This window comes from Trichomycterus rosablanca, chromosome 5, assembly GCF_030014385.1.
Source record: "Trichomycterus rosablanca isolate fTriRos1 chromosome 5, fTriRos1.hap1, whole genome shotgun sequence".
Taxonomy (NCBI): domain Eukaryota; kingdom Metazoa; phylum Chordata; class Actinopteri; order Siluriformes; family Trichomycteridae; genus Trichomycterus; species Trichomycterus rosablanca.
Window position 1 is genome coordinate 12,052,061 of NC_085992.1, and position 21,503 is coordinate 12,073,563.

Sequence of the window (21,503 nt, forward strand, 5' to 3'; positions counted from 1 at the left end):
TCTGGGTCTCTGTGGGGAAACCGACACTGGCGGGTGATAAGAAGTGGTTTCAGATTGGACACATGCTGGAGGGGGTATGTGGTGATCTGGCTTTTCTTATTTAGATGGGTGGGTTCTGGGTTGTGCAAGTGGCAGCAGATTTACAATCAGGACAGAACTAGATTGGTAGATGAAGGGGGAAAATCCAGGCTAAAAAGGTGCAATACAGAACCAATACCAGGTTCAGTTAAGTTTTCCTTGTACAACAAACCAAAAAAGCCAAGCAGCCCAAGACTGATGTGCAGCTCTCATGTGTTTCTGCCAAGCTGGGGATTTTTTCTGTAGTTGAAGAATCCAGTAAATGAGATCAGACCATCAGAAACCAGGCATTTGTAAGATTGGCACCATGCTGTTTTTATTGCTATTTTTTGATACATTTTTTTCTTAATTCATTACAAAATAAGTTCATTTTAGCATGCTAGCGCATCGGTAGTGCATAGATTTAACCAAGCGTACAGTGTTCCCAACCTGTGATACAAGTAACCATGTAAATTACAACCAAAAATAATGTATACACATGTAACATGATTTATTGACGCCCTTACAACGCATGTATTGGATTTTAATATAGTTAACCTACTATAATGATTGGTTACTTTATGATCAACAACCAGTCAGATCCTTACAATGCTTTATCCTGCTAAATGGCACATAAAAACTGTAAAAAAAAATGTATGATATTAAACAATAATTATGTATTCAGTAGATTATTAATTAAATAATGATTAATTAATTGACATTCAGTCCCTCCAGAAATTTGAATTTTACAAAATCAAATAATCCTGGTAATATTTGCAAGTGTTGTTTTCGTCCCATCACAGCATGCTGTTTACCCTTAACATGTAAGTCAGATATACATGTTTACAATGATCATGGCTTAACCACTGATAATGCAGAGAGCTCTTGTGTTTTCTATTTTTTTTATGCATTTTCTCCCCATTTTCCTTCCAATTTAGCACGCTCATTTTGTCTTCCGCTGCTGAGAGATACCAGATTGCATCCGAGCAGACACGTGCACAGTCCTCCTCTTCTCGCCCTGCATTCTGCACAGGTGTCTCTTCCGCCAATCAGGGTCCTTACACAGCGTATGAAGATCCCACCCACACATAGTCCGGCCGCCACGCTGCAGATCAGGTGTCCAATTAGTATCTGCTGCAGGCACTGCCAATTATGCCCGCTAGATGGCGCCCAGCCGACTGGTGGCAACACAGAGAACTGAGGAGTTCAGAAACTCGGTGCTGGTGTGCTAGTGGAATATCCCGCTGCGCCACCACATGGGCCCAAGTGAAGGGACCCAAGAAAGGCTGATGTTGCTAGATTGACAGTGAGACCGGAACCCAATTCTTGTCAGATAAAACATATCAAAATATTTATAAAATCACTTGTCATTAATATTTCATTTTATCCATTTCAGGGATGAAACAGGTGAAACATTAAAAACAAAAATATATACACATATCTTCCATAGAACAAATCAAGAACAAATGCAAAACAACAAAATCAGGATTAAACTGAAGGAATACTGACGTAACCTCTTGCTTAATTTTCCTTTCATGTCTTTTATATTTTGCAAGATCTACATTTTTTCCAAGCAAAGCTTTATTATTGCATGCAGCACAACACATTTGGTACCAACTTCTACCATGCAGTGGCTACCTTATATTTCCTGCATTCCCATAAAAAAAACCCCACTGATATACAGTATTTGAAAAACAATGCGATAAACTTCTGTGGTATATGAAATAGTTTTAGTTCTGCATTAAAACATTTTAAATTGTCCATCCCACCTGTCCTATTGCTTAATTCTATACAAGATCTGAACGATATTAAACCTCATGCAGTGTATTTATAGAACCGTCGCTACATTAGCTAATTCTCAAGCATTTTCTTTCTTTTTGCTGCCAGAAATATCCAGCCTCATCACTACATTCTGAAATATTTTTGGTTTAACTGACACATGAATGTAGAACTGCTGCAAAGAACTGATCTCAAAATGCTACACTGATTAAGATTATAAACATTAAAAATAATGAACAGCCACTGCAGTGGACACACCAGTTACAAGTATGCTACACTTATTCTACAATACACAATTCTGGCACTAGAGTTCATGCATAATAATATTATTATTGCTTCTAAAATCATGAGGGTCCAACAATGTCAAAATGGGAACAGTAGTTGTACAGCATACTGGTGTTCAGCCCTAAACTACTTTCACTCATTCACTGCCTGATATTCACATTTTAAATTAAAGCAAGATCTAGTTATCTAGTTGATGTAAAAAAAAAAAAAAGATGCATCTATCAAAGGGTACACATGACCCTAAAAACTCACTTAAGAGTCAACAATTTGTACGATACATAGGCCATCTGTACACTAACCTAGTACAGCCAAGATCCCCAGTGGTTGTATTAGCTGGTCAAGCGTCCTATAGACATGGTTAGCTATGTCTGGGGGAGTTGGGGACGAGGCCCTGAGATGGATTGGCATCCTGTCAGGGGTGTGTTACTGTACTGCACCCCTGACCCAGGATAAAAAGCAGTGAAATTAATGAACATTAAATGAAAATAATCCATCTCAGTAAAAGGTCAATCAGTATGGTAAGAACTGTCCACAGAACATTCACCCAGCCCCCATCACACACACACGTCTTTCAAGTTATTTATTTACAACTCCTCTACTGCCATGACCTGTGAGAGCCACATGCTCATTTTGGTTTGACCAGGTCGACAGTACAGCCGAGACAGTACAACTCGAGAGCTTGAAAGCTAAAAATCTCAGCGGTTGTGGGCTAACACATTAGGCCACCCAAGCACCGTGAGAAAGACATTAAACAATCCCTTTAAACTGTCAACAAATCAAAATGGCACTAATTAAAATGGGTACTGTGACAGAACTGTCACTGAGATTTGGAATATAACCTGCTCCTCCCTGCCAAACTAGAAAGAAATATTAAGCAGAATGACCCCAGGTAGCCCAGTCAGAGATATTGGTTGTGAAACCCTAAACTGCTGTATGCTGCCAGTCCCCGAACTAACCTGCGGCGCTGAAATTATTTTGTAAAGACGGCTAGACACTGACAAAGCAACAGATTTTTGTTGGACCCTCATACTGAATATCTAATGTAATGTGCAGTTATGGCTTGCATATCTGTAAGTGGATTCTAAAAAATAGACTTTGCATTCCAGTCATTGAGGTATTTATTTACATTAAAATATTTTGATCACTATCAGGCTATATATGCTAATGTGTACTGTATATAAGTACACGTTACCTAGACCTATAATGTGTCTCCTACATAGTTCAGATGCCTCAGTGCTACTTAATTGCTACTACATACTCAAGCTTTTTACATCCTGCATTTAGTATTTTGGCTGAATAAATCCTCCAAATTAAAGCAGTAATGATAGAAACAGCTAACCGAGGAGCAGCATGTTAGCTAAGTCCCAACACTATCAGTCAGGCTGGTAAAGATAGTTAGCAAAATGTAAGCTGGGAAATATGTTTATTAAATCCTTTTATTATTTAAATGAGTTTTTCAGCCTTTTTAAATATTTTAGTCTTATTAAAAGCCTATAATTACCTAGCAAGTTAGGTGGCGATTTGCTTGTCATGTTTTGTCAACTTAGCTAGCTAATTCGTGTTAAGGGGATTAGTACTTAATCAGAAAAAAAATACTAAGTCTAAAGTCTAATTTTTAATACAAAGCATCAGCTTTTGTCTTTTATCACTTTACAAAAGAAGACTGTACCCAGACAACACAACGGTCATGCGTTTTAGCTATGCTATGCTATTTTCAGAAAAGCTAATTCAGACAATAAACTAAATCTGGACTGTTTAAGGTAAGCAATCATGTCTATAAGAAGAAGTGATGTAGACAAAGCAAGGAAAGACCACATAATAAATACAACAAATGCACTTTCTCCATTTCACCCAAAGCCCTATAGTCTCAAAGCTAAATAAAGCTAACTAGCCTGACCCGCTATTTGCTAATATGCATTAGGATTATATACTGTCACTACAACTACTCTGCAAGCATCAGTTCCACTCATGCATGGCCACATATAATGTTGGCACGACAAAATCCCGCTACAAAAGTAGGCGGATGAAAACTATACATCATTTAATGGAAGACATTGGTGATTTTGTTGTTTGTCGCACGAACAACTCGTCACTTGTTTGTACAATATACACATTTATCTCGAAACAAGACAAAAAAGCCATTATCATATTGCACGATCCCCGCGTCCGAGGACGTCAAAATTCATCATTAAGTGCAAACCACACACCCCGCTGATCCATTCCATTCTCTAATCTCTCAGTCATCTAGCATAATCACTTCTAAATCATCTCATTCAACGTCAAAGCTAAACGACTGGCACACACACACACACACACACACACACACACACACACACACACACACACACACACACACACACACACACACACACACACACACACACACACACACACACTATACTGCAAAATGCAATTCATAAAAGGGGTAAAGACATTTTGTTAAATTTTAAACTGTGGTTTATTTAATTCGCTAGAATCTTTATTTAACAGACACATAGAAAAGAAAGGAATATTTTTACTGATCAACTTCATTGATTCAGGTCTGCAACATTTACATTTTTGGCACTTAGCAGACGCTTCGGCGAGCGACTTGCAGAACTGTGACAGTATATTGTCTAAGCAATTGAGGGTTAAGGGCCTTGCTTAAGGGCCCAACATAAGTAACCTGGCAGTGGTGGGGCCTGAACAAGCGACCTTTTGATTACTAGTCCAACACCTTAACCACTAGGATACAACTGCAACACATTTGAAAAAAGTTGGAACGGGCAAATTAGGTAAAAAAAAATTATAGAATATTCAATTTACATGGTGGGGAAATGTTCCACAAGGCCAGTCAAGCACATGCACTCTGTGTCTAGCCACACTGGGGAAGTTAGCAGTTCACACACTTGTGGAATGTTTTCCCACCGTGTAAATTGAACATTTTATCAACTCTTATTCTGCCCGTTCCAACTTTTTTCAGATGTGTTGCAGGTATGAAATTCTAAATGTGTTTATATTTACAAAATACAATGAAGTTAATCAGTGAAAACATTTGACATCTTTTCTATCTACTTTTGTTAAATAAAAGATTCAAGAGCATGAACAAATCTCAGATTCTTTTTTTTACTCGCATTTGCAAAATGTCCCAAACAGGGTTCTATAAACAGGGTTTGTATATTCTATACAATACTGTATTTAGTGAAAAATCTTGCTTTTAACCATTTAACATTAATTCAGGAACAAGTTGATTTAAATTAATGTATAAACCTTAATAGAAGCAAAGCAAAACTGAACAATGCAAAGGTATGTACACCCCTGTCCAAGTTTAACTTGTTGTCAAAATGTTACATTTAGTAAATAAACAATAACTAAGCATTAAGATGTAGCATTTAGTGGATGCTTTTATTGCGACATAATTGTGACAAAATACCATCCAAGCAATCAAGGGTTAGGGGCCTCAAAATAAGGTCCAATAGTGGCAACCAGCAAGCTCCTGATTACTAGCCCAGTAACATTTCTGCTGAGCTACCGTTTTCCTAAAAAGCAAAGACGTTTGTTTCCTGTGGATGATGTGTTCACTTATTTTGTAAACTTTACCAGTGGTGTCTGAACTTTTGCATAAAACAGTATGTATAGCAGTAAAAATACAGCTTATAGTCCAGAATATATGGTAGTACTAAATATAACACTTTTTATACTATCTGGATTATACAGATGCACTGTTTATTTGCTTAGGATCTTGCATTATTATATCCTGACTCTTTAGAAGTTAAGAGGAAAAAATAATCTGACAATTAGCTAGTCCACTGGGGAAAGTACTGTTCAAATGTGCTTGGACAGAACCAGGTCCCAGTGGCCCACAATAATTAAGGATAGTACAAAATATTAGCTAATGTAATTAAACCAAATGTACATTCCCAATATTCTCTAGGCTATCCAAGAAGAGTGGAGGTCCCTGATAAGTCTGGTTCCTTCCTTGGCTGCCCATTAGGGGGGGGTTAATCCTAGTATCTGTAAAACTGCTGAGACAATGTTGACTGTAAACATAGTTGTCCAAATTACACCAATTACATTATAATTAAACATCAATCTGGAGAACAATCTGGTCTCTTTACTGTGAATAAATGTCTAAAAATGTGAAATAAAAAAATAATAAAGAAAATTAATAAATCTGATCAACGTTAGTGTTAGATTTTCTAGTTATTTAATAATTTTTGTATGTAGCTGCAGCCACAAGCTCTCAGTGCTACACCATCTCATTTTATATCTAAGCTTAATTAATATTAGTTATATTATAGAACATAATTAAAAAGCTTTAACCAAATTATATCTCTTTAGTGAGACTTCTTTTATGGATTCCATAATGAGCTTAAAACACATTTAGCTAATCTAGATCAATTCAGATCAACAGAATAATGACATACCTGTTAATGTTCTTTCTATTGCCATTTAGTGCAACGTGACATATTACTGGTTAGAGAGCGTGATACCCCCTGCCCACACCCCCCCAAGGTATACATATTCAAAATATCAGAGAATTTTTGGTCCTTCAAATTTCTTACATCATGAGTACTGATAATTCACATTATTAATCTAGGGATCTTGACTTTTTAAACTATAGTGTAGGTGGATAAACAAAGGAAATAAAGATGCTTTGGACTTCACGACTGATTCCAGCCTCCATGACTCCAACTGTGAGGGCAAAATGGCACATGAAATCCTACCCAGGCATGATGGATATCAGATCTGAAGGAAGCCAGAGATGAAGATTCAGCATGCCGTCGACCCACTTTTCATCTGCACAAAATATAGGCCATGTTTAACCAATTGCATCACGGATCGGACCAAGAAGCATTTATTTACTGACTCACCTGCTAATGCTTTTTTGGCAGTCTTATCCCCAGGCATGATGAAATCCCTCTCTTAGCAGATAGCAGCACATGGAAAGACTTCTGAAATAACACAACAATTTGTTAATAGTGCAAAAAATTAAAAACAGGTTTATATTAAGATTTAGCTTTCAAACTGTGAGTGTAGGGCTGGGTTATAGAGACATTTCCGTCAGTAGTCAAGATAGACTATTAGCATTCATTACTGGAAGTGTGTTTAAAGCAAAGAATAATTCCAATTATAGAGGCTACATGCACCTCAGTAATTCAGGAATCTCAAACTGTAGTGAAGCTGTTAAATTGCCAGTAAAGAAGTACTAGCAGCTCCATATTGTAATTTTAGTAGACTTTATGTTTTATTAGGATTTTAACATCATTTTTTACACTTTGGCTACATTCATGCACGGCAAGATGCCTTAAAATGTAGACATTTGACTTGTAGGCTTTAACAAATGTAATAAAACACAAATAACAAAAAACACAAACACATTAGTGACAGATACAAATCAGACAGCTTCTGGATTTCTCAGAGTTTTAAAGAAAGTGGTTTTACTGCAGCTGGGTTTTAAACACCACACTTGTCCTGTCTGACTCCAATGGTGATACTGTGACATTAAAAACATACGCTGTGTCATCGTGCAATAGAAAAGACACGTTTGTATGCTCATCATACACTAGTCTCCTTATTTTGGTACAGTATTATAGACATTTGTTACTTTAAACCAGTAACCTTATTTAATTTAAAACTTTTTATATTTTTTATACAAACTTGTTAATTTTATTCTTCTTCTATTTTTAGTACCCTACACCCCATTGTATCCTCTCTATTCTCTCCTTTTTCTCTTGTTTGTGTGTTTGTAGAGTTTCGAAGCCTCCCAACACAAATTTCAATGTACAATTGCTGCTAACATTTGTACAAATGACAATTAAACTTGAACTTGTATTTTTACAAGGTTTTGTTCTTGTATAGAGCTGTAAGTCAGTGATTTGTGTAATTTGATGTGTTTCGTATGCTGCTTTGACAAAACAATGTCATAGAATGATCAAATACGTATTCAAATAACCATCTATCTTTATCTATATTAAATATGTAAAGGTCAGCACATTTTAAATGACTCTGTATTACAGTGCATGAAGCAAATTTCCCAAGGTCGACTGCTGTTCCACCAGGAGCTTTAAATACCACAGAGGTGTCAGTACAACAGTTCGAGCTCTTTAGCATTGCAGGGTAAAGGAATGTCGGTCTGGCACACAGGTAAAAAATAAAAAATGTAATAAAAACTAGTGTTGTTTACTGTGTGTGTGTGTGTGTGTCCACATTAACATGAATAATAATACTGAGCTTACTGCTGTGTAAACAAAAAGCATGCATACACGGTTAAATATAATACACAAACATCATACTCCACCTTTCCTGTCCAAAAGTTCACTTCAATAGTAAAGCACACGAGTTGAACTTCATTTCCCGGCTGTTTATAACCAGGTTGTTGATTTCTTTATCCTCCTCTTACCGTCCCACAGTCCGACTACACCGCAGCCGAGCTACGCCATTTCTGCTCCTGCTCTCAACTGTAGTTCCGGAATGACCATCTCCAAGCATTCTGATTGGAGAGAAGTTTAATCAATCAGTTTCGGTATAAGGCCCCGCCTACATTCCTTTGTACTGTTGGCGGCTTTGAAATGTAAAGTCGCGCATGCGCGGTGAATAAGTCTCTACACTCATAAAATTTACATTAATGCATTTTATCTTTATCCGTTTTATGTTTTCAAAATATTTTAAATGTAGTAAATAAAAAATCACAGCAGAAAATACCATACTTTATACTATTATCATTATTTTGCAATTAATTAATTAAATAGCAATTGTAAATATGTTTCACAATCATTTTTTAAATGGGTGGCACGGTGGTGCAGTGAGTTGTGCTGTTGCCTAAAAGGTGGTTTTATACGAGCTGAACGTGTTTTTACTTCTTAAAAAAGGATATATAAATATGGCTGTTTTCTTCTTTTGATAGAAGCAGTAGAGAGTGCAGTGCTAAAATACTCGTACATGAATGATAAACATGTGCATTTATTATCGACCGAAATTCCACTTTACTGGCTTTTTGTAAAATAAACAAACTACACAAAATTTTTTAATTCATTTTTAGTTAGAGGTTTTTCATACAATCATATACAATAATATAATAACAAAACTTTTTCACTGCACTTCTGTGGCTTTCAAAAAAGTATTACTGGAGAACAAATGTTTTAAACTTTAAATTCTTTTTTATTTTATTTACTGCCGTAAATTATCCTATATGATAGTACCCTACCGATACTATCGATATTTGGATCGATCCGCCCACCCCTAGTAATAAGGTTAGAATAGCCGAAGGTGTCAGTACCAACTAATTCACAGCTGAGATACGGATTAAAACCCAAATAACTCATACATCATAACTATTGTTATGATTATGAAAGATAAAGACAATACACTAACTATACAAAAAACATTACAGCTGTAAGTTAATACCCAAAGTCAACACCGGTACTTGCTAGCTTAGTTGCTAGTGTTAGCTGCTAAGTTAATTGCAGTGATTTCTGTTTCTATAAGCACTCAGAATTTATAACTCTATCACATTATTATTGTAATACATACATTTTTTGTAAGTAGCTGCTCTCAGTAGGGTTGTAGATAAATTTAGTTGTTTAAAGCGGTCCGGTTTCTTGTTTCTGGGTGGTTTACTTTCTCACAACAGTACCATCATGGTGTATCACCACAAGGTGGTTAACGAACTATCACGTAGTTGTGTTTGATGGGTGAATACAATTGTTATTTTTTAATAGTGACCGAATATATGTGTCCTTGTTCATTTAAATCTTAAAATAGATGCGATTTTGTTTACATTTATAAGCACAAACTCAAAAGAAAAGAGCACTTATTCACCAAAACACAAACACGCAGTATAGAGCCTCACTGCTGAGAATGACTGAGAGCCTCACTGCGCATGCTCCGGTTCATTTGCGTAGAGTGCGCAAAGTGCGTAAGGTGCGTCCGTACTTTACGTACGTATAGTTTACACTAATTTTCTATCTTTCAATGCCTACCAACTTATTTATGTCTGTTAGGATTTTAACAACATAACAACGTGACGGTACCACAACAAAACACTGCAGAGCTGGAGGAGTAAGGTGTGCATGTATGATGAAACGGGAGAAACGTGCTGAATGTTGCGGAGAAAAAGTAAAACTACAGTATCAATCCCATCACACTAGTACTGATCCTATTCCAATACCAGCGTTGGTATTGATAATATTGATATTTGGATCGATCCGCCACCTCTACTTTCCACTGTCCAAAGCATCTATAACAGGCACGCAGGCATTGGAACTGGACATCTGAGCAATAAAAGAAGGTCGACTGGTCAGATGAACCCTGTTTTTTCTAAGATTATGTGGACGGCACACAGAATCACTGTAGGATGAAAAGCCCTGCTGGTAATATACTGGTACCAAATACATGTCTAGTCAGTTGGGAGTTGTTTTGACAGCACACTGTACTGTGCAATTTGCTGGTTCTAATGTTTTGGCTCATCTGTGTATTTACACATAAAACTACAACCCCCATAACAACATGCCACGGGCTCTCACGGGTTCCCAGTTATTATCACATGTTTAAACTACATCAATATTAATTCATTATTACTATTAATAATAACAAAAAAACGTACATCTAATTAATTTTATCACAATGTAGTGAACTCCTGGTTGGGAAGTCCTGAGGAAACGTGCACGCCCCCGCCTACCTTGTGTACCCGCACTGCGCGCACCCGTGTTCAGTTACTCTGATCTGTGTATCGTAATATCAACATGAACAGCATGAACTCATTCGGAATACTTAATATTCTACACTGTTGGATTTAATTAGCACTCCAGTGTCACAAACAGCAGGAAAACGTCTATCTGCATCACCGAGAAAGTACATTTGAAGCTTGGTAAGTTCTTATGATTTAAGAAAGTGAAAGTGGGCTAGGCCGCAGGAGGTTACTGCACTAGCTGTTCTGTTGCATGGATTGAAAATGTACATATTTATATTTTAGATGCATATTAAGCTTTAACATGCACAAAACATTTGCATATTCTAAAGTACGGGAGCTTAATGTGCACATTCTAATAGCACTTCCGCGTACTGAATTCTGCACTGAATGTAGCTAGCATGCTAACAATGCTAACCATAACAAAGCCCATGTGCTTTCTATTAAAATGTAATAATTAGTCATGTTTAAACACTGAATCACAATAGAGCACAAGATTTAGCAGTCATGTTACAAATAACATTGCTATAAAAGTCAAAGGTTTTATAGCAATACTCACTCAAAGTTCAACCCTTCCTCTAATTGTTCCTTTACTGCAACTGGGTGTTTGTAACGCATACAAACATACAGTATCTGTCCAAAGAGCAAAACCTCATCATCCCAAATCGAGTCAAGTTTGTTGCTGATCACATACACAATGAACAGGCAGGCTCTTCTTTTTCACATGACAGCCTTTAAACCCATTGTGATGTACAGCTAGCTTTTCTGTAGACAGTGTCAGGCCTGTTCAACCAGCTTAGAATGAATGGCAGTGATGGTTTTTTCCTCCTAATAAAAGGACTATCAAGACACCACTATCACTGGTCCTTATACTTATTCACAGATGCAGTCAAACTAACCCTATTTTCATGAACTTGGAGGAATTATGAGTTAAATAACATCAAAGAACGTTCTGCACTGCCAGATGAATCATACAAGTTGCTGTCTGGTCAATTTTTAAACAAGGAACTTTGCAGAAAGGTCACAATAAACTCGACTGCTTTGTATTTGTGTTTTTTCTTCACAAAGAAGTTTGTCTTATAATCTTTAAGCCTCAGAAAAAGAACAGCTACAGAAAACACTGAATTCCCAAAGCCAAAATGACAAAGGAAATTATCACCTTTAATTATTATTTTTTATCTATTTGTGATTCTAATTACTTGTTTGGGCAGCACTGTGGCTCAGTGGTCACCTCACAGCAAGAAGGTCCTGGGTTTGATCCCCCAGGTGGGGCGGTCCAGGTCTTTTCTGTGAGGAGTTTGCATGTTCTTCCCGTGTCTGCGTGGGTTTCCTCTGGGAGCTCTAGTTTCCTCCCACAGTCCAAAGACATGCAAGTGAGGTGAATTGGAGATACAAAATTGTCCATGACTGTGTTTGACGTTAAACTTGTGAACTGATGAATCTTGTAGCGTGTAGCGAGTAACTACCGTTTCTGTCATGAATGTAACCAAAGTGTGTAAAACATGACTTTAAAATCCTAATAAAAAAATAATTAAGTACTTGTTCACCTTCCTCCTTACTCAAAATCTTTCTGTGTTGGGGTATTCGCTGAGTTCAGTAGGGGAATTGCAGTAGGGGAATCGGTTGCGATTAGATTGGGAGAAACATAGGGAAAATTACAGAATGGGCTTTAGTTACACACAGTTTTAAAATGATTGATAGCTATTTATGCACCCATCATGGTTGAGATTATAATGTCTGTCACCCCCATGCTTTTTTATTCAAATCTTTGACAGATGTCTTAGTTTGGCTAAATCCCACATTAGCAGGGAATATTTTCATATAGACTATGCAGTGAACACAAATCTGCACATCAATGGACTGTCACAGAGCAGCATCATGAGTAACTAAAACATTTTATGTTCCTGTGTGTTTAATAAAGTTAGTACTCTCTAATACCTTCTTACCTAATTATTTTGTTCCCTGCCACACTTTTATTTCACTGCATAACAACATTAGAATGTTATTAGAATGATCTATATCAGAGCTTAACTCAAGCACAGATCCAATGCCAACGTCCTCACAGTAACTGTGTTTACTACCGCCCTCGAAAATGTGCCCGGCAATGCTTATTTCATAACAACAGTGCATGTGAGGATCAGGGATCTGTTAAATGTTTGGCTGATGCTAGTTCCTCGTAGTTTGTGTGTTGAATGCAGCAGATCTCATCAGCATAAATGCTTCAGAGATTTTGATAAGGGCTAAATCGTTATGACAATATGACTGGGTTGAAGCATCTCTGAAATTGAAGGTGCTGACAAACAGTCGTTTTGAGGACCTGTGGACAGCTTTGGTATGGGGATGCACATATTGTTTCTTGTTTTGCAAATATTTCCTGCACATTAGATTGGAGATATCGACTTGAGAGCTAAAGGTTAAATGTGTGTAAAGAAATTTAAACTGAATTACTCATAGTGTGTCACAATGTGTCAAAATACTCTGAACATGGTGTGACAGTGATAAGTGACCTCAATGAATTTGTTTTGAAGATGCTGTAATGCAAATTACATGTATTTGGAAACGTACATCTCTATGTTGGCGAGAAGGGGTTGTGTTAGACATTTTAATATATCTGATAATGGATTCTGGAATAGTCATCTGAGAAGTCACTCTGTTTAAAAAGGAATCTAGGCAGTAAAGGGTGTGTTTTCTTGTTTTTTTTGGACCACTTGTATTTATTTATTTACTTATTATTTATTTATTTACTTTTATGCTTGTTTAAGATTTGTGCAAAATGCTGACCCTGCAACGCCATTTTAACAGGAAGGGGTTGTTTGCGGGGAAGTAGCGTGTTTCATGTGTTGTGTGTTTACAGTTGCGTATTAAAAGAATTGTGTATGAGGATAAGAGGTTGGTGCTTCTGTGGCTCGTTCTGTTTCTGTATGTTCAGTGCACTGCGTGCACTTCAATGTTTAAATGACTAGTCATTTAGTCCATATGTGCACGCATAGTGGGACAAAAATAATGAGGTCATATATGCTAACCCGCAAAAAATATAGAACTTAGTGAGTAGCCACACAATCCACCCACGTTCCAGAAAAAAGTAGAATCATGCACCAGTGTGAGTGGGTGGTATGCCACAACCACATCACCGTACTTGGAGATCTTTTGGATATAAAGGTGCTGATAATGTAGTTTGTATTTGTACAGGTACAGCTAAGAGGATCTGTATTATCGAGAAAAAGAGCAAAGCTGGAGTGTCTGGAATGGCAGGAGGACGGAGAGGATCCAACCGGACGACATACTGTCGTTCTCCACTTGGCAGCGAGACAGGATCTTTCAGCAATGGCAACCACTCAAACAGCTCACCTGTAACTGGTGCGAGGTCACGCACAAGGTAAGATATGTCTAAATATTTAACATTTCTTCTCACAGTGATGGCGTATGCTTATACTAAGGTGAGTACAGGTAATCGAAATTTAGAGATGTGAATTAAAAGTTCTTTAATTTATCACTCTAAAACGTTGATTGTTTGGTGAGGAATCATGTCATTGCAATCCAAAAATACATAATCACGTACTTTAATTCAAAACATGAATGTGCTTGGAAAATGTTCAGTGTGGCAACTTCATTCCACATGCATGCCTGTGCATCAGGTCTCATCCCACCTAAAAATGTGCATTTGCAGCTTAAATTTACCCCTAGTTTTGAGCAATTGACTAATCGTGTAAGCTTGTGGTGCCCAGTGGATCCTGGTGGCACTGAACCCATGGCAACCTGAGATTAGAATCCAAATTTGGTAGGACATGTGCATTAAAAATGACCTTATGAAACGAATTACATTGAGCTGAGATTACATTGAGATGGTGCCCATTTATCTGCTGGTGTTCATGTCTTTGCTTTAATATAAATGTTAGCCAGGACAGCCTATTTGGGCCCCTAGTTCCAAGTCTGGTCATAAGCCTAATCTGCACACAGTCCAATGCACTTTTACATCATGAATCATGTTTAATCATCTGGATTGAGATTAAATCCTGATATTTTGGATACATATAAATATTTAGCACCTTCCCTAACATGGGATAGTTTTTTTGCATCCATGTTCTAAGCTTCTTGGCCATGCAGCTCCTTCCCGTTCAGATGTCTGATACATGTAGTGTGATTCATTTACACTTTCTGTGGTGTAAATGATGCACTAACTGGTGTCTGTGTTTCTGCCAGCAGGAACGGTTCAGGAACAGGCATGCCCAGCCCTCCTCTTGCTACGCAGACGGTGGTCCCTTTAAAACACTGTAAAATTCCTGAGCTCTCTGTGGACCGAAACGTCTTGTTTGAGTTGCACCTCTTCATCTGCCACCTTATTGCACTCTTTGTGCATTATGTTAACATCTACAAGACTGTGTGGTGGTACCCGCCTTCACACCCTCCTTCACACACATCACTGGTGAGTCCTTCTCTCTCAATGTACAGTGTATCACAAAAGTGAGTACACCCCTCACATTTCTGCAAATATTTCATTATATCTTTTCATGGGACAACACTATAGACATGAAACTTGGATATAACTTAGAGTAGTCAGTGTACAGCTTGTATAGCAGTGTAGATTTACTGTCTTCTGAAAATAACTCAACACACAGCCATTAATGTCTAAATAGCTGGCAACATAAGTGAGTACACCCCACAGTGAACATGTCCAAATTGTTCCCAAATGTGTCGTTGTCCCTCCCTGGTGGCATGTGTCAAGGTCCCAGGTGTAAATGGGGAGCAGGGCTGTTAAATTTGGTGTTTTGGGTACAATTCTCTCATACTGGCCACTGGATATTCAACATGGCACCTCATGGCAAAGAACTCTCTGAGGATGTGAGAAATAGAATTGTTGCTCTCCACAAAGATGGCCTGGGCTATAAGAAGATTGCTAACACCCTGAAACTGAGCTACAGCATGGTGGCCAAGGTCATACAGCGGTTTTCCAGGACAGGTTCCACTCGGAACAGGCTTCGCCAGGGTCGACCAAAGAAGTTGAGTCCACGTGTTCGGCGTCATATCCAGAGGTTGGCTTTAAAAAATAGACACATGAGTGCTGCCAGCATTGCTGCAGAGGTTGAAGATGTGGGAGGTCAGCCTGTCAGTGCTCAGACCATACACCGCACACTGCATCAACTCGGTCTGCATGGTCGTCATCCCAGAAGGAAGCTGACGCACAAGAAAGCCAGCAAACAGTTTGCTGAAAACAAGCAGTCCAAGAACATAGATTACGGGAATGCCCTGTGGTCTGACGAGACCAAGATAAACTTGTTTGGCTCAGATGGTGTCCAGCATGTGTGGCGGCGCCCTGGTGAGAAGTACCAAGACAACTGTATCTTGCCTACAGTCAAGCATGGTGGTGGTGGCATCATGGTCTTGGGCTGCATGAGTGTTGCTGGCACTGGGGAGCTGCAGTTCATTGAGGGAAACATGAATTCCAACATGTACTGTGACATTCTGAAACAGAGCATGATCCCCTCCCTTCGAAAACTGGGCCTCATGGCAGTTTTCCAACAGGATAACGACCCCAAACACAACCTCCAAGATGACAACTGCCTTGCTGAGGAAGCTGAAGGTAAAGGTGATGGACTAAACCCAATTGAGCACCTGTGGCGCATCCTCAAGTGGAAGGTGGAGGAGTTCAAGGTGTCTAACATCCACCAGCTCCGTGATGTCATCATGGAGGAGTGGAAGAGGATTCCAGTAGCAACCTGTGCAGCTCTGGTGAATTCCATGCCCAGGAGGGTTAAGGCAGTGCTGGATAATAATGGTGGTCACACAAAATATTGACACTTTGGGCACAATTTGGACATAATTTGGACATGTTCACTGTGGGGTGTACTCACTTATGTTGCCAGCCATTTAGACATTAATGGCTGTGTGTTGAGTTATTTTCAGAAGACAGTAAATCTACACTGCTATACAAGTTGTACACTGACTACTCTAAGTTATATCCAAGTTTTATTTCTATAGTGTTGTCCCATGAAAAGATATAATAAAATATTTGCAGGAATGTGAGGGGTGTACTCACTTTTGTGATACACTGTATGTGATAGAGTTTTATGTGTACAGTGCAGAATGTCAGGGTTCAAGTTTAGAGCTTATGATGATTGGCTGAATTGTATGTATTGATAAAGTCTGATACCTTGTTTTATTACAGTATATTTTAAGGAGGCGCATCCTTTGTACCTTTTAGTGCCTGTAAAGTAGGCATGGGGTCTGTAGGTCTCTGTACCTGTCAGTTCCAGTGAAGGAGGCCTGACCTTAATATCGACCACTGACAGTAATAAAGGTGTCGCCTGTCCCAATATTGTGTTTTCGGTACCGAATATAGAAGGCGTAATGTCTGTACCTTTTATTTCCAATAAAGAAAGGCTACCTGTCAATCCCGTACAGGAGGGCTGCCAGTGTACCTGTCAGTCCCAGTCATTCTCAGTAAAAAAAAAAAAGGCTGCCAGTGTACCCATCAGTCCCAGTACAGGAGGGCTGCCAGTGTACCTGTCAGTCCCAGTCATTTCCAATAAAGAAGGGCTGCCAGTGTACCTATCAGTTCCTGTAAAAAAAGAGTCGCCTGTGTACCTGTCAGTCCCAGTAAAGGAGAGTTGCCAGTGTACCTGTCATACACAGGAAAGAAGGGCTGCTAGTGTACCTGTCAGTTGCAGGACAAAAGTTATATGGGGTTTTTTTAAGGGAGAAAGTGTGGCATTGATATTTGTTGGTCTAGGTGAGGAAGATGTACCTTGTAGCTTTCTCTGTCAGTAAAGGAGAACCTGTCAGATCTACATTATAACTTAGAAGAGGTCTTGACACCTAACCATTATGTTTTTATTTTTCTCCACAGAACTTCCATTTAATTGATTACAACATGCTGGTGTTCACCATCATCGTGTTGGCACGCAGGCTGATTGCCGCCATAGTAAAAGAGGTAAAAATTCCCCCTACACCTTATTATGTTTAAATGAATATAATCTAAATAATAAATGAAGGAAAAGTTGAATTTAAAATAAATAATCTCATTTTGACTTTTCTCTTTGTCTGAAGGCGTCTCAGAGCGGGAAGTTATCGTTCCCTCACTCTGTCTTTCTGGTGACGGCTCGCTTTGCTGTTTTAACCCTCACAGGCTGGAGTCTGTGTCGGTCACTCATACACTTGTTCAGGAAGTACTCAGTACTCAGCCTTCTCTTCCTCTGCTATCCGTAAGTACTCTTAGTGCTGATCCTCTAATTGCTCAGCTATGACACACATGTACATTAGCATCAAGTGCAGTCCACCACCTGCCAAATATGCTGTCAAAACAGCGTTGACCTTCTCTCTCTTTTTCTCTCTCTTTTACAAGGTTTGGGATGTACATCCCTTTCTTTAAGCAGAGCGGAGACGAACGCTTCACCCCCATCACCTCTGTCGGCTCCAGAGAAGCAGGAGCTAGCGTGGGCTTTTTCTCAGGAAAAGATTACCTCTCAATGCTGAAAGAGACGTGGAAGCAGCACACGAGCCAGCTGTATGGTGCCCAGTCCATGCCCACTCATGCCTGCTGTCTCTCACCAGACCTCATTCGCAAAGAGGTCGAGTTTCTCAAGATGAACTTCAACTTGAGGATGAAGGAGGTGCTGGTCAGCTCCATGCTCAGTGCGTACTACATCGCCTTTGTGCCTGTTTGGTTCGTCAAGGTGAGCAGATCCTGTCAAATCAGTGTGTATTGATTGATTTGTGACTTACCACAGATACCTAGACTAGTTAGTTAGGGTGGACAGATATATAGCTAGCAGATAGACAGGCATGGAGCTTGACAGTTTAGCTGGATTGGATGGATAGCTGGACAGTCAAACAGACAGACAATTGTATCCATGGATGAATGGGTAACTAGGCTCACCTGTCAGAGTCTCACATGGAGCGGTATCGCGTAGGGAAAGTTACACCCTGCTATCTGTCATATTTCATGTCGTTGCCTTAACCAGCCAGCTGCAATTGAATCAGTATTAAGGAACCCATTCAACCACCCCCCTCAAACACCAATCGTGTCTTTTGTGGGCTACCAGTTGGTTGATTGCACACCTGAGATTCCAGCTTGAAAGTTCAAGTTCTCAGCGATGAAGGGCTAGTGCATGCATCTCATTATGTATAATTTAGTTACAGCAGTTTATTATGCCTTTCATAACAAAGCAGGTTTAATCGATTCTGATAATATAATAATAATATTATAATTCTGAAATTATAAACGATCCTGTCATCTTGTCCAGAAATTTATTTCATGTTTGTGTTTGTTGTATGTAGAGCACACAGTATGTGGACAAGCGCTGGTCATGTGAGCTCTTCATATTGGTGTCTGTGAGCACATCAGTGATCCTAATGCGCCACCTGCTCCCACCCCGCTACTGCGACCTGTTACACAAAGCTGCTGCTCATCTGGGCTGCTGGCAGAAAGTGGATCCTTCACTCTGCTCCAACGTCCTGCAGCACATGTATGTCACATATGGGGTCACACAGGGTCAGAAGGGTTACTATTGCTTGGCGAGATGTAGTGTGCGTATGTTGACTAGGATGCTTATGTATGTTTTAATTAGATATATCTGTATCATTAAAGTATGTTTAGAAAATTCCTTTAAAGCAAAAGTCAGATTTCATGTTTTGTTGATTTTCTAGAAAATAAATGAACCTTCTCTTCTATTGCATGTTGCCCTATAATACAGTACAGCACGCATTCAAATCCAGAACCTCATGTAGCAGGAGTTTGATGTAGATGATGCAGTGTTGGCACTAGAGCAAATACGCCATGCTAACTGTAAACAGTAGCAGTAAAAACAACAGAGTGATGTCAGTTTGCCCCTCTGTGGTTTTTGAGCTACTTAATATTCTTTAGCCTGGTTTAGATTTTTCATTAGTGATTCACGGTGGCTTGGTGTGTAGCACTGTTGCTTCACAGCAAGATGGTCCTGGGTTCGATTCCCAGGTGAAGTGGTCCGGGTCCTTTCTGTGTGGAATTTGCATGTTCTCCCCATGTCTGTGTGGGTTTCCTCTGGGAGCTCCGGTTTCCTCCCACAGTCCAAAGACATGAAAGTGAGGTGAATCGGAGATACAAAAATTGTCCATGACTGTGTTTGACATTAAAGACTTGAACTGATTAATCGTGTGTAACCAGTAACTACAGTTCCTGTCATGAATGTAACCAAAGTGTGTAAAACATGACGGTAAAATCGTAATAAATAAATAAATAACATCATTAGTGATTTTCAGCACCTGAGAGTGGCTGAAGCCCTGCAATGGATTGGCGCCCTGTCCAGGGTATTCCTGCATTGCAGTGGAACAGACTTGCTGTGACGCTGACCAGGATAAAGCAGTTAATGAAACTCAAAAGAAATTAAAATAACTGTTCCTTAGTAGTAATTCTGTGAAAATTATATTGACCAATCAGCGATCTTCACTCTTTCTCAGCCGATAATTTTATGGCCATATCCTGTACACCTGGTCTATGGTCATCAAGGGGAACCGAATTTAACACAGGTGCTCAAGGACTTCGCATTGGACAGAAGTACTAAATGTGGGATCAGAGATTTTAAAAACTCAGTAAATAGGATAAATATGACAAATCTATCATTATAAGTTTTTACTGTAGAAAAACAACCAATTATGAGATTCTGCCGGGGGTGTTCAAACTTTTGCACAGTGCTGTGTCTCTTTTTAGGAGCTGTTTAAACTTCACAGCATCTTTTCTGCCAGTAAACAAGATCACTGGTGCATGACAGTCCAGTCCCTTAAACTAATTCTGACCCAGTTGGCCGAGGTAGTGTTTGATGTGTGTGTTGCTACTACCCTGTTTGTTTTGTGTTTTCAGATGGACAGAAGAGTACACGTGGCCACAAGGAGTTTTGGTAAAACACAATAAAAATGTATATAAAGCCACAGGGCATTATAACGTAGCAGTACCCTCAGACGTCTCGCATTATCGTTTTTATGTAAGTACCCACTGTTCCACAACATGCTTTTGCTTTTTTTACATTTACTTAGTGATTGATCTGATGTCCCTAAATCATCAGACCATTATTAGATCCAGTGTAACCAATATGTATTTGTTTGTTTTATTTATTCCCTCATGTCTTATACCAATCTTTCTCTTTCTCCCCACAGTTTTTCTTTAACAAGCCTCTTCGAATATTGAACATCCTCATCATCTTGGAAGGAGCGATGATCTTTTATCAGCTATACTCATTAATGTGTTCAGAAAAATGGTACCAGACCATATCATTAGCTCTAATCCTTTTTAGCAATTACTATGCTTTCTTTAAACTGCTCAGAGACAGAATTGTGTTGGGGAAAGCGTACTCATACTCTGCTTCATCAGATCACAAAGTCAGCTAGATGAGCTAAATCACTGTCGACAAGCAGTAGGAAACAGCAAGCGTGCACAAGAGCTTTTTATTTTTTGTATAATTACATTGTTTTGTCACTCTGTTTATGCTTCGATCTCCCAGGAAATAAAAAGAACAATATTTTTTTATTTTTTATGGGTCTGTGTCTTTTCTTTTGTGTCGTGTGTCCTGGTGAAACAAAAACATGATTTTCGATCACAGTAGATTAAATTGATTTGTACAGTCAGCACTTACAGTATGTGTATTCACATGTTCCTCATCCACAAGATCAACCAATTCAACAAGCAAAACTTGAATTTGCCGCCTGAAGGGATGTGTAGTGATGTGTGCAAACCCTGCTGTAGTCT

General features: G+C 38.9%; 1 protein-coding gene and 1 long non-coding RNA gene across 2 annotated transcripts; one reads left to right on the forward strand and one right to left on the reverse strand.

Moving 5' to 3' along the window:
- Nucleotides 1-368: 368 nt before the first annotated feature.
- On the reverse strand, nucleotides 369-8,558 carry LOC134314909 (uncharacterized). The gene is made up of 3 exons (XR_010012432.1): nucleotides 8,402-8,558; nucleotides 6,975-7,055; nucleotides 369-6,900 (listed from the first exon to the last, which is right to left on the reverse strand). It is a non-coding gene; the product is annotated as an uncharacterized LOC134314909 (long non-coding RNA).
- Nucleotides 8,559-10,831: 2,273 nt separating this feature from the next.
- On the forward strand, nucleotides 10,832-21,286 carry tmem39b (transmembrane protein 39B). Its single transcript, XM_062994906.1, has 9 exons — nucleotides 10,832-10,969; nucleotides 13,979-14,165; nucleotides 14,993-15,212; nucleotides 17,634-17,717; nucleotides 17,834-17,988; nucleotides 18,129-18,459; nucleotides 19,064-19,251; nucleotides 20,622-20,742; nucleotides 20,915-21,286. Exons 2-9 carry the CDS (start codon nucleotides 14,035-14,037, stop codon nucleotides 21,143-21,145), a joined length of 1,461 nt encoding a protein of 486 aa, XP_062850976.1. The 5' UTR covers nucleotides 10,832-10,969; nucleotides 13,979-14,034; the 3' UTR covers nucleotides 21,146-21,286.
- Nucleotides 21,287-21,503: the final 217 nt, after the last annotated feature.

Bases quoted from the DNA above. Each gene is read 5' to 3' on its own strand.
- tmem39b (XM_062994906.1), top strand. From the start codon at position 14,035: ATGGCAGGAGGACGGAGAGGATCCAACCGGACGACATACTGTCGTTCT. The intron at 14,166-14,992 runs GTAAGATATGTC...TTCTGCCAGCAG, and splicing joins GGTGCGAGGTCACGCACAAG to GAACGGTTCAGGAACAGGCA. The intron at 20,743-20,914 runs GTAAGTACCCAC...TTCTCCCCACAG, and splicing joins TCTCGCATTATCGTTTTTAT to TTTTTCTTTAACAAGCCTCT.